The 10,948-nt window shown below is 57.6% G+C and overlaps 6 protein-coding genes across 6 annotated transcripts in view; all 6 read right to left on the minus strand.

Moving 5' to 3' along the window:
* DQ04_05421010 (hypothetical protein) overlaps positions 1 to 1,704 on the minus strand; it is a gene marked incomplete at both ends in the record, with an annotated part of 1,875 nt that extends 171 nt beyond the window's left edge. Inside the window, one exon of the mRNA XM_009314172.1 lies at positions 1 to 1,704. This exon is cut by the window's left edge and continues 171 nt beyond it. Coding sequence (XP_009312447.1) covers positions 1 to 1,704 — 1,704 coding nt within the window.
* A 43-nt stretch (positions 1,705 to 1,747) lies between these two features.
* Positions 1,748 to 2,149, minus strand: DQ04_05421020 (hypothetical protein; the record flags this gene model as incomplete). Its single annotated transcript, XM_009314173.1, has 1 exon — positions 1,748 to 2,149. The coding sequence occupies one exon, from the start codon at positions 2,147 to 2,149 to the stop codon at positions 1,748 to 1,750; it is 402 nt and encodes a 133-aa protein (XP_009312448.1).
* A 375-nt stretch (positions 2,150 to 2,524) lies between these two features.
* On the minus strand, positions 2,525 to 5,935 carry DQ04_05421030 (hypothetical protein; the record flags this gene model as incomplete). The annotated part of the gene is made up of 1 exon (XM_009314174.1): positions 2,525 to 5,935. The coding sequence occupies one exon, from the start codon at positions 5,933 to 5,935 to the stop codon at positions 2,525 to 2,527; it is 3,411 nt and encodes a 1,136-aa protein (XP_009312449.1).
* A 297-nt stretch (positions 5,936 to 6,232) lies between these two features.
* DQ04_05421040 (hypothetical protein) lies at positions 6,233 to 7,747 on the minus strand (the record flags this gene model as incomplete). The annotated part of the gene is made up of 1 exon (XM_009314175.1): positions 6,233 to 7,747. The coding sequence occupies one exon, from the start codon at positions 7,745 to 7,747 to the stop codon at positions 6,233 to 6,235; it is 1,515 nt and encodes a 504-aa protein (XP_009312450.1).
* A 256-nt stretch (positions 7,748 to 8,003) lies between these two features.
* DQ04_05421050 (hypothetical protein) lies at positions 8,004 to 10,295 on the minus strand (the record flags this gene model as incomplete). The annotated part of the gene is made up of 1 exon (XM_009314176.1): positions 8,004 to 10,295. The coding sequence occupies one exon, from the start codon at positions 10,293 to 10,295 to the stop codon at positions 8,004 to 8,006; it is 2,292 nt and encodes a 763-aa protein (XP_009312451.1).
* A 265-nt stretch (positions 10,296 to 10,560) lies between these two features.
* DQ04_05421060 (KU80 protein) lies at positions 10,561 to 10,770 on the minus strand (the record flags this gene model as incomplete). The annotated part of the gene is made up of 1 exon (XM_009314177.1): positions 10,561 to 10,770. One exon carries the CDS (start codon positions 10,768 to 10,770, stop codon positions 10,561 to 10,563), a length of 210 nt encoding a protein of 69 aa, XP_009312452.1.
* Between the last annotated feature and the right edge of the window lie 178 nt (positions 10,771 to 10,948).

The raw sequence follows: 10,948 nt of genomic DNA on the forward strand, positions 1-10,948 counted from the left end.
CTTCGACACTCTTCCGGAGCGAAGCGAGGCTCCTGTTGTTGACATGGAAGCAGCCATCCCAGCGAGGAGGTCATCGCTCCCGCCGAGCTGGCGCATGGTGGGCACCTCAGCAGCCGCCAAACGCTCCGCCACGTAGCGGTGTGCGGGCGGCACGCACTCAAGAATCCGCGCCAGCGAGCACAGCGGGAGGCCCGGGAAGTACGTGCCGAGTAGGGGGTACACGCACTGCAATAGGTCCTGCAGCAGCAACCGTGCAACAGCACCGTCTTTGGTGCGCCAGAAAACAGCCACATCCGTGCAGGACGGCAAGTACGCGTCACACTGATGCTTCATGGTTCCGTTGAGACGCGGCGCACCGCTGCCGGTCTCGCGGGTCGCCAATTCGTACAGAGCAAATGGCTCCAGCGGTGGCAGGCCGGTGAGGGAGGTCACCACGCAGTTATAATGCACGTCCCAGAGGTACACCCCGTGGTCGCAGAAGACCAGCGCGAGTGGCAGCTCCCCCAGCGCAAGAACCGCGCGCAGGCCCACCACGTCCTGCAGGCAGCTCACCTTTGCACATTCGGTTAAGGCCGCGCCCGACGTGCTGCGCGCGTGCACCAGCATTACACGCTCTCCGGCCCCCAGCACTGCCGTCACGGCGTGCAGCGTCGCGCTACGGGGCGCACCCGTGACCGGGTAGAGAGTCGTCAAGTGCAGCGGGTCCCTCGCTGGGACCGGCATGACGGACACTACCGACGTGATGCCATGCCCGTCCAGAAGGTAGACCAGACCGCCGTTGCACCCTACTGCCACAACACTGCCGTTCGCAGACGCCACGGATGCCGTGACAATCCTGTCGGGCAGCACGCCCCTGTAGACACCCTTAAATGGTGTCAGTTTCGCAGGAGTTGCCACCACCGTCTGTGCCGCATCCATTGTTTTCCTTTTCGAAGCTCCTGCATCCGACTTGGTTCGCACTCTCTGCGCCGCGAGAGCAGCGGCGGCAGCTACCGCCGTTGCCTGCTTCTTTCCCATGGAGTCAGCAGAGGGCGATTCCGTCCTGGGAGCTGCATGCAGCCACTCCAGGGCGCTGCTGCTGATGTTGTTCAGTGGGCATCGAGCGTAGTTGTTGCTTTCAGTCCACACCAGCAGGCAGAGTGGGGAGTGTTGGCCATACATCGACTCCGTTGTGCCGGATCCGGTGCTCGATGAAAAGGCGGCCTGCAGCCGCCACTGTGGCGACTCTGGAATGAAGAACACGCGGCCGTGGCGGCCCCTGGTAAGGGAGCCGTCTTCCACCACGCGGTGTGACAACCCTAAAGTAGACCGCTCGGGTGTGTCACTCTGCGCACCTCGCTGCACCTCCAGCGATGGGAGCTTCGCGATGATCACTAACGCATCGTCATTGAAACCCATGGCGAGGTGTGCCAGGGAGGGGGAGAGCTGCAGGGAACTCACATGGCCACCAGCAGCCCACTCGGTGGTGTTAATCTCAACAATTCGCTGCTGCATCCTTTTCCTCGGGGGCACAGAGTAGTAACTGCCAGACTTTGCCGTCACCATGGTGAGGTACACAGCCTTACTGTAACCAACCGTCACTGCCCACTGCGTCCCCGAGTACGGCGCACAACTCAGAGATGTCACGTGTCCAACGTTTGGCGCAAACGACGGAATCTCAATGTGCTCAAGCAACCCTTCCTCACGCTGGCTGATGTACGCCATCGTGACACGACCATCTGCAAAGCCGGAGAGAATCACGCTATGCTCAAAACAAAAGGCGGTGAGCACCTTCCGGCCCGCCNATCGTGACACGACCATCTGCAAAGCCGGAGAGAATCACGCTATGCTCAAAACAAAAGGCGGTGAGCACCTTCCGGCCCGCCGAGCTTCTCCTCACACTGGCGGACTCGGATGGCTGGCTGCTGATCGTGCTGCGCAACACAACACCGGCAGGAATCGCAATAACAGGTGGAGAGTCGATTGTGGTATTACAACTAAGTCCACTGTTATCATTAGTGATGTTGCTGCTTCCACAGGACGCCTCCTCCAGGCCCTGCTCCTGGTAATGTGGTTTATTTGTCGCGTCCAGAGCATCGTTCACGCACCGCATGACGATCTTCGTGAAAAAACGAAACGGCGGTATAATATCATCATACAGATACTGCATAGACAGAATGTGCGGCAATTGGCCTTTGCTTTACGTCATTGTTGTTGTTGTTGTTGTTTGGGTGGGCAAAAGAAGAAGAAGTAAAGAATGGCAATGCATATTAGGAAGGTGAGAATCACCTCGCTTGCACGTGCATAGAGATATGAAGACAGATACACACCGGTGCGCATCTGCATGACTTCGCCCTTCACACTTCACGACACAGTACTATATATCAACCAGCAATTTCTCCCCAAAGCAAACCAAAAACAATCTCACACGCATATACACTCACTCTTAAGCATTCATATTTGGCTTCCCTTTCCGGGACAGTTGTGGTGCCGTTGTTCGTCCATCTTATCTTCCTTCTCGTCCTCTTCTTTCGTTCTCTTGTCACTAGTCGCTATCACTGCTGTCAAAAAGTTTCGACTTCGGTGGAAGCATACGCCTGAGAGCGGCGCTCCCCTGTAACAATGGTTTCGGCTTAAAGGCATGGTCGCTGTCGTCTTCGGTGGAAGAGTCAAAGAGTGCAGGCCGTGTTGTCGATGTTGGTAGTGGTGGTGGCGGTACTTTAGAGCGTGTGGGAATATTCGCTACAGAAGCAACAGGAGGCCTATCGGAGGAACTATTATTACCGCTGATGTCTTTGTTGTCAGAGTCTACACGAATCTGCTCGATGCGACCGCTTCGCGCCCGCTGCTCCTGCAGCTGCGGCTCTTGCCCAACAGGCGCTGCTCCGCCTTCCGGCCCAGCAGGAACTGTAGGAGCATCACCGGAACTTCTTGCATCCGTTCCGTCATCGACAGGAACCGCTTGCGGTGGTGGCAGGGATAGTGTTGCTGATGCCTTTGGATGCTCGTCTTGCCGGTGTTGTAGCAATGGTGGTGGCACTTGCTCCCTGAAAATAACGCCGATTTCATGCTCCTCTTCGGCCATGATGGAGGTACGCGACTCCGCCTCCTCCGTCATGCATATGCGTTGCTCAGCAGCAGCTGCAGCAGTGCGAACCAGCGGCTCTAGTCCCATCCTGCAGTCAAAGAGAAGCCCACTGAACTCTGCATACTGATCCGCATCAATCGCGGCCCTCGCCTCTTCCTCCATCTCCATGAGGGCGATCTGATCCACCGCCGTCATTCCCGCCAGCGCCTCCCGCAAGAGACAGCGAAACGCATACGCTTCTTCCTCCTCAACGGCGACACGCGCCACCATACACGCCTCATCCAGTTGCTGCTGCGCCTGCATCTCACCCATTCGCCACGTGTTAAATGCACTGAGAATCTCGCTGTATTCCGCCAGCAGATCCGCGCAGTTACGCTCCGCCTCAATGAGGAGTCCATGCCGTTGTCTCATTTGTTCCTCGAAAAAGTTCTTAGCATCATCGAAGAACGTCTCTAGCTGCTGTCCAATCTCGAAGCGGCCCCGCGTCTCTGCGGCGTCAAGCTCGTAGTGGGAAACACCATCACGTTCGAGCCACAACCGTCGCACTCCCGCCACCGTCTTTTCATGCTCCACAAGCAGCGGTTCTGCCCATGCAGAATAAATATTCTCCAATCCACTGATGTACCGAGCTGTCATCTCCTCCTCAGTCCAATTAAGGCGGCGCTTCCTTGCGTCGGCCTCCTCCGCCGTGTGCGCGCGGTCCTCGAAATTGAAGTCTAACGCTTGCCGCTTCCTTAGCGTTTCCAGCAGCTGCAGCAGGTCGGCCGCCTCTGCCGGCCGACGCAGCCTGTACGCGGCGGATGTGAAAGCCGCCATGACGCTGTCCTGCGCGCACCGCACCTTTGTGCGCACGCCGAGCAAGTGGAACTCCAGCCTCACTCGCTTCCGCGTTTCCTCGTACATCTGCCTTTTCAGCTCGACCACCTTTGCGCTAAGGGTGCGGTTCTGCGCCATACCAGTCTCCGTGGCGCGACGAAGCTCTGTCTTGGACGCATCCAGCTCCGTCAGGGCACGCTGCGCGTCGAGTCGCAGCTCCCCCATCTGCGTCTCGACGTCGATGCGTGCCTCGCGCTTGCCGATCTCTTTGCCCTCTGCCTGGCCACGCTTGAAGTTGTCCTCCGCCACCCGCGCACGGTCTGCCTGAAACTTTTTTTCCCGGGACTGCAGCTCTGTTATAATCTCAGTGCGCAGTTGCTGGGCCTCGAAGCCACGGCGCTGGCGCTCATCCTCCATTATCTGCGCATGGTGTGCACGCTCCATATCGGCCATACGGCGGATATCATCCAGCTGCGCGGTCTTTAAGTGCAGATCCGCCTCAGTGTTACTAATCTCCTCCTGTAGAGCCATCACCTTCGCCTCCAGGCCTTTTCGGCGCGAGCGCTCCTCAGCCAAGGCATCCTGGACGGTATCCAGCTTCGTCACGATGCTCTGCGCCTGTATATGGTGCACGTCAGCCTTACTGCGTATCTGGCGAAGTTCCTCGTCGGAGACCTCGAGTAGCTTCTTGACGCTTTGGAGATGGCGTTGGGTGTCGTCACGCTCTAATGCGGCCTGATTAGTCTGCTCCTGTAGCTTCATAATGACGCGTTCCTTTTCCAGCTTAGTGTCCGATGCGCTGCGCACGGAATCATTCTTCTCGTCCAAGAGCTGCTGCGACACCATTGCAGCTGAATCTACACGCTTCTGCAACTCCCTGTTTCGCTGATCGAGCGCGCGAATTAACTCATCGCGGCGGGCAATGTCCTCCATCACACCCTCGTTATCCATAATAAGCTGTTTCACGGCCTGCTCCAAGGCCGCGTTCGTCAACACCGATGGATGAGGTTGGTTGACACTCTGCCTCCACACCCCAGCGACGCTCACTGCCACATCGCGTACATCTCGCGCCTCCGTCGTGACGTTATTAACCTGCGCACCAATTTTCTGTATCAGCGACATATGCTCGGCAGGCACGCCACTACCCTCTGAGCCTGCAACACTAGCGTGAACATGTAAACCGTCACTGCCAACTGCCGGCTCTCGTCGCTCAGTGTGTAGCACAACAATTTTTGTACCATTGGCATCTGCCGATTGCATTGAAGAAACAGGAGCAACAGCAGCGGGGACGAGCGCGCTGCCGTTGGGGTCATTTGCGAAGACTGCTGGAACTTTTGTGCTGTCTGTCATTGGAGCATCATCGTGGAGAATGCGGACGACCTGTATTACAAAAGCAACGCTATCGTCGCCGTAAAGGTGACGCCCAGCGCGCGGCAGCGTCGCCGGCACGACAACGGTCCTCCATGTGTCCTCCATCATACCGAGTACACTGGACTCGAAGCCCTTGGCCTCAGGGTGGAGCGCCATCACCGACTGGACCGGCTGGAAGTTGTACGGGCGATCTCCGTTCGTCTCGAGCAGCTCCCCGAGCTGCAGAACCTCACCCTTGCGAATGGCAAAGGCGGCGTACCGCACCTTCACGCGGTGCTGCAGCCCCACCCGCACTTCGCCGACCGGTGGCGCGAAATCGCTGATGACAGTGGTGTGCGGCGGTTGTCCCGCGAGGGCGTAGAGCGCAATGCCGAGCACTGCAAGGAACGCGTCCACTTGCGAGCTCTTAAGAAACATGCAACTCCAGCGCTTCCCTGCGCTGTCGCGGAAGCTCGCGTACATGCTCACCTGCAGTTCAAACTGTATGCTGTGCTCATTGCTCGATGACAGGGACGCGACACACAGCGTCTCACGACGGTCATTGTAGCAGACTAGACTGTACCTTGGTCGCTCCGCTGGGAGTGCAACGACAGCGCAGGCGCAATTCCCCCGCTCGATGGTCTTGCCATCTGCAACCTCGAAGAGAGCAATGGGTGTGACGATAAGCACCTTCTGCTGCATCTGGTGCGTGGGGAAAGGCAGTGGTGGACAAGTGTACAGGTAGCAACCTCCTTGTGAAGTCTTGTGTTCAGACCCTCAGCGCGGCGCGGAGTTTCCCCCCTCGCCCCCAATAAGTGCCGCGTTTTTATTCACCTCCCTGATTACTGATCAATAGAATGAAAAAGGATGAGACGGCAACTATCAAAACGACCAGGGAGAAACCCCAAACACACCTACACAGACGCATAGCTTTGTGGACTCCTACCGACGCCCACAATAAGGTGATTATAACACTGGGGAATAAGCAGTGAGGCGCTGCTACCGTGGCGAGCCAAGGACAGAGAGGCGTTGTGTTCTTCCAGGAAGATTTGGGCGATTACCAAAGCATACAGCGGCAACAGCCACCGTCGCCAGCACATTTGAGCATAGCACCCAGACCCAGAGTATGGCATCACCGCTGCTGCTGTGCCCTCCCGCTTCGAGTCGAAGCGAGAGCCTGGACTTCATCACATCCAGCTCTTTCTTTATTTCTAGCAGTCTGTCACGGTAGTCGCCCGCAGACCGCGACGAATCTCGAAAATGCGTTCCAAAGTAACGGAGTGTCGCCTCAGTGAGATTTAGTCTCTCCTGCATCTTCCGCTGCCGCATTTGGGATTCTTCCAGCTCCTGTTGCATTGCCTTGAGTTGCTTGCTCATCTGTGTGAGAATTTGCAACGCTGCCCCGCCCTGGAACGGCTTGGACGGAAGCGTCGTCTTGGCGGATATCACTGTTCTGGAAGGACACGTGCAATACGAGCGGGCAAGAAATGCTTGGCGTTCATGCGGCAAGCATGTCAAAGAGGCGTTGTCAAGCACTCCACCATAGTCACAATAGTAGCTCAAGGATTCTCCACCACCGCCGCAGCTTCTGCTGCTACTGCTACTGCCACTGCTGCTACTGCCACTGCTGCTGCTGCTGCTGCTGCTGCTGCCACTGCCACTGCCGCTACCATTAGTGCTGCTGCTGCTGCTGCTGTTGCTACTGCTACCGCCACACCCACTATTGCTGCTAGTAAAGAGAGCTTCTACCTGATCAACCGACCTTGACGGTGTCTTAACATCTCGAGGTTTCGTTTCATGCGTTGGAGAACACAGTCCCATCGCGGATGTCGCGGTGTGGGTATCCGCGCCAGCCTGCTCAGACGGTGTTACTGTTGTTGGCAGCGCCGGCAGCGGTATTTCTGGCGGCTGGTACGGAGACTCTTCCGTGTCACTGACGTAGTCCTCCGTCAGGGTCTCCAGCACATCGACACCGTACGCCTTGAACGTCGTCAGCGTGCACCACGAGTCGTCGCTGTGCGAGGTGGCCCAGAGAAAGCGCAGGAACCGCACAGGCTCCTGAGGGGCCACATCGAAGTGCTGCGTTCCACGCCACGGGTTCGCCTCCAAGTTCCCCAGCACACGCCACTCGCTTGTGGGGTACTTCTTGCTGCCGAGTAGCGTGAAGTTCTTCACACTCGAGCTGAAATGCTCCAAGTTGACTAGCGTTATGATGCGAACTTCGATCTCGCGAATGAGCTGGACAGTAAAGAATTTCCGGCGTGCCTCACATGAGCAGATCATGTACTTTTCCGTGGCGTCATTGAGCACAGAGGATGCGCCCTTGCATGCGTGGCTGAAATCTGTCAGCGTGGCCCCCAAGTACGCGGAGGCATAATTCGTCGTGAAGCCGGGGCTCCGCCCACGTGTCTTCGGCTCCCGCACACCGCCCGCCTTCGAGTTGATGAAGGGCAAAGTGCACATGATGCCCATCACGACAAGCGCCGTCAGTGTCAAGAGACGGTCAGCCTTCATCCTCGTGTATGTGTGTATGTGTGTTTCTGTGTATATATCTTATCTGTGGGTCGTCTGCTGCATGGGATCAGAGGCGGTGATGAGACATCTCTCGCTCGTCAGATAAACAACAACAAAGCATCAGAAGCACCAACAATCCTCTAAAATAAAAAAAGAAAGGGGTCGGTGTTGTAAACAGAGAGACTCCAAAGAACGAAGAAACAAACAAAAAAGCAAAAGGGAAGTATCCCCGTACTACATTCGCAAGCGAACCAACTTAGGCCTTCTCCTTTTTGTCGTCATCATCGTCGGCGGCGGTGGCGGCGGTGGCGGCAGGAGCAGCGGTTTCATCACTGTTTTTCGCCTCGCCTGTTTCTGCGGAAGGGCCTGTAGGTGATGGCGACTCAGAGTCGCCAAAAAGCTTGTCGAACTCCTCATCGATCTCTGTCATGATGTCTTTAGCTGGTGAGGTGGTAGTATTCACTGTACCAGTAGGCACCGCGTCAACACCAGTGGTCCCCGTAGTAGTAGTAATAGTAGTAGTAGTAGTAGTAGTGACAGGAGGAGGCAACGGTTCCGGCACGACGGTCCCCTTCACGAGCGACTCTCCATCATGGCAAGCAGAGGCGGTGCCAGTGTATACCGGCACGCTCGTGATAAGACCAAAGTCATCCTCCTCATCCTCGTCAACGCCGAGTGAGAAGGTGTGGGTTGCACGTACGGCGTTCTCGGAGCGATGTAATGTGCCGCCGTCTGCGCTCTTGGTATTATTGCTATCGTTTCGACCACCACTGGAACTATCAACATTACCATCACCACTACCCCCAGCAGCGGTGCTCCCACCCCTACCGGTATCAGTATGGCCAGGGCTACTACTGGTGGGAGTAGTAGTCGCACCGAGATTGCCGCCTTTGTGTGCTGTAGGGGGTGCGGGTGGAGGGGCTGCGCTGCCGGGTGCCAGTCTCTCACTCACGCGTTGCATGATATTCAATCCCCACGTCTTGGCGGCCAGTACACCAACCTTTGCCTTGTTGCTGAGTTCCTCCGCTTTGCGTCGCGCCTCTTGCTTGTCGAACTCGAGATGCGGCAGAAGCTCCGCCAGATTGTTTTTGAGTGTTGCCACGGATTCACTCACGTCTCCCCACTTTGGGTCCTTGGCGCGGGAGTGCCTGATGGTCACCGACTGCGCCTCGATGAGCGGGACAATGGTGCGGAAGCCGCCGATGCTGACATACGGGAAGCCACACTGCACAAAATGCAGCGCCAGCATCTTGAGCAGGTTTAACTCCTCCACGATCCGCCGACCGGTGCCAAAGATGCAAAGATGAGCCCCACACACGTCGCGCAGCATCTCAACCACCTTGTCAAACTTCTCGCTGTCGAAACCGATGTCGTCACCGATGTGTAGCGCCGTCGGCAGGTGCGCGTACAGAAAGCTGTCACGCGCGCGGCAGTCCACGACGATGTAGCTGAGCGACGCAGTGTCGGTCTGCTCCACCGCCTTCACGGCAAACGCCTCGGCAAAGTCGAGGCGCTCCAGTGGGAGGGCTGGGTGGGATGCGTAGTACTGAGCCAACGAGTCCGGGCTTCTGCTGATGCCGCCCTTCTCCGGGTACAGCAGGCGGTCAATCACGATCTGCGTTGTGCGAGGCGTGTTGCGGTAAGCGATGTCGGCATTCTGCGCAAGCGACTTGCCGGATTTCAGCGACACAAACGAGACGGGCCGGCCGTCATGTAGCGCGGGGTCCACAGCGTCATCCTTTCCCGCTGGCAGCACAAAGACAAGCGACTTCAGTGACTTCTTCAGCTCTTCGCATGTCTGCAGCGCGAGGAAGCGCTTACGGTGGGCGATGAGGTACGATAGAGCGAGGTACACCGTCAGCGTAGGGTCGCCGACGATAAGCATCCAGTCCCACACCCCCAGAGCGTCACCGTAGCGGCCGTCCACGACGAAAAGCCGCCGCACCCAGTCCAGCAGGAAGACGCCTATGTTCACCTGGTGCTGGTCGAGATGGAGCGAGAGCTGTGGGTCGTGGTACTGCAGCAGCAGGCAGAAGAGCGTCACGAGGGAACCGTCAAAGGCGCGCGAGGCACTCGGCACCATGAAGTCCTTGCGCAGCGCGTCCAGCAGTTGGTAGAGGCGGCGCAGCTTCGTCACACCCGGCGGCAACTCTGCGGCGACCAACATTGTTGCGAGCGCGAGCGTCACAGCCGTTGTCTCCTCATCAAAGAAGCACCCCGTCTCAGCCTCAAAGTGGTAGGCGAACCCCTGCAGCTCGGCGTCACTGATCGAGTCGTCGTCGCAGAAGACTTCCTTGAGCCTCGCCGCCACCGTCTTGTGGATGTCACCTGCATTCTCGGCGAACTGCTGGAACGTGTCCACGACACTCCTTGGCGGCGTGTCGAACAGCAGACTCTCGTACAGTTGGCAGCGCCGCTGACCGGTGAGGCGTGACGACAAGTTCTGCACCTGCACGCACGCCTCCTGCAGGGACGACACCGGGACGGTGCCCCACTCCATCACGGCCTTGTCCAACAGCTCGAACAAGTGTGCCTCCGCCTCACTCATGTGCCTTGTTTTTGTTGTTCCCTTTTTTTTTTTGGTTGGTGTTCTCCTTCGTTTGCTTGGAATAGAGCCACAGCACAATCTGCCAAACCCGGGAGAAAGAGTGTCTGATGGCGGAGCAGCAAACAAGAGAAACAACGACGTCCTGCCGTCTTTCCGCCCGTCACACGTCACACGCACGCCCTCATTCCACCTTTTGGTTAACTCCAAGGGGCCATCAGTAACAAAGCAAGCAAATGATAACAATAACAAGTGAAAAGATGTATTCTTAGATGGCCATGTTTAACAGGTTTTCTGGCGCGGGGCCGTTCAGCAGCAGGGTCGGGAGGCTGCGGTCTTGCTCCAGAAACAGACGGGCGGCTTCTTTGTCCTCAAGCGTGCTGCTGGCACACTCTCGTCGCGTAATGGGATGGATGCCGTGTGCCACGACGCCGCCGTGCCAGAACGCCTCGTGGCCCAGCGCCTGTGCCATGAGCATCAGCCGCAGCAGGAAACCGTTAAAGAAGGCCGCCTCGTTCTGCGCGACACAGTGCTGTCGCAGCACCGACACGCAGTTCGTACACTTGGCGTACTCTGAGCCCTTCAAGCTGCGGCGCAGCAGCCTGGGGACCGCCTCGGCAAGCTCCGCCGCCGCCCGCCGCCCCACCGCGACGTCG

This window comes from Trypanosoma grayi (assembly GCF_000691245.1).
Source record: "Trypanosoma grayi strain ANR4 Tgr_542_V1, whole genome shotgun sequence".
In the NCBI taxonomy this organism is placed as follows: Eukaryota; Euglenozoa; class Kinetoplastea; order Trypanosomatida; family Trypanosomatidae; genus Trypanosoma; species Trypanosoma grayi.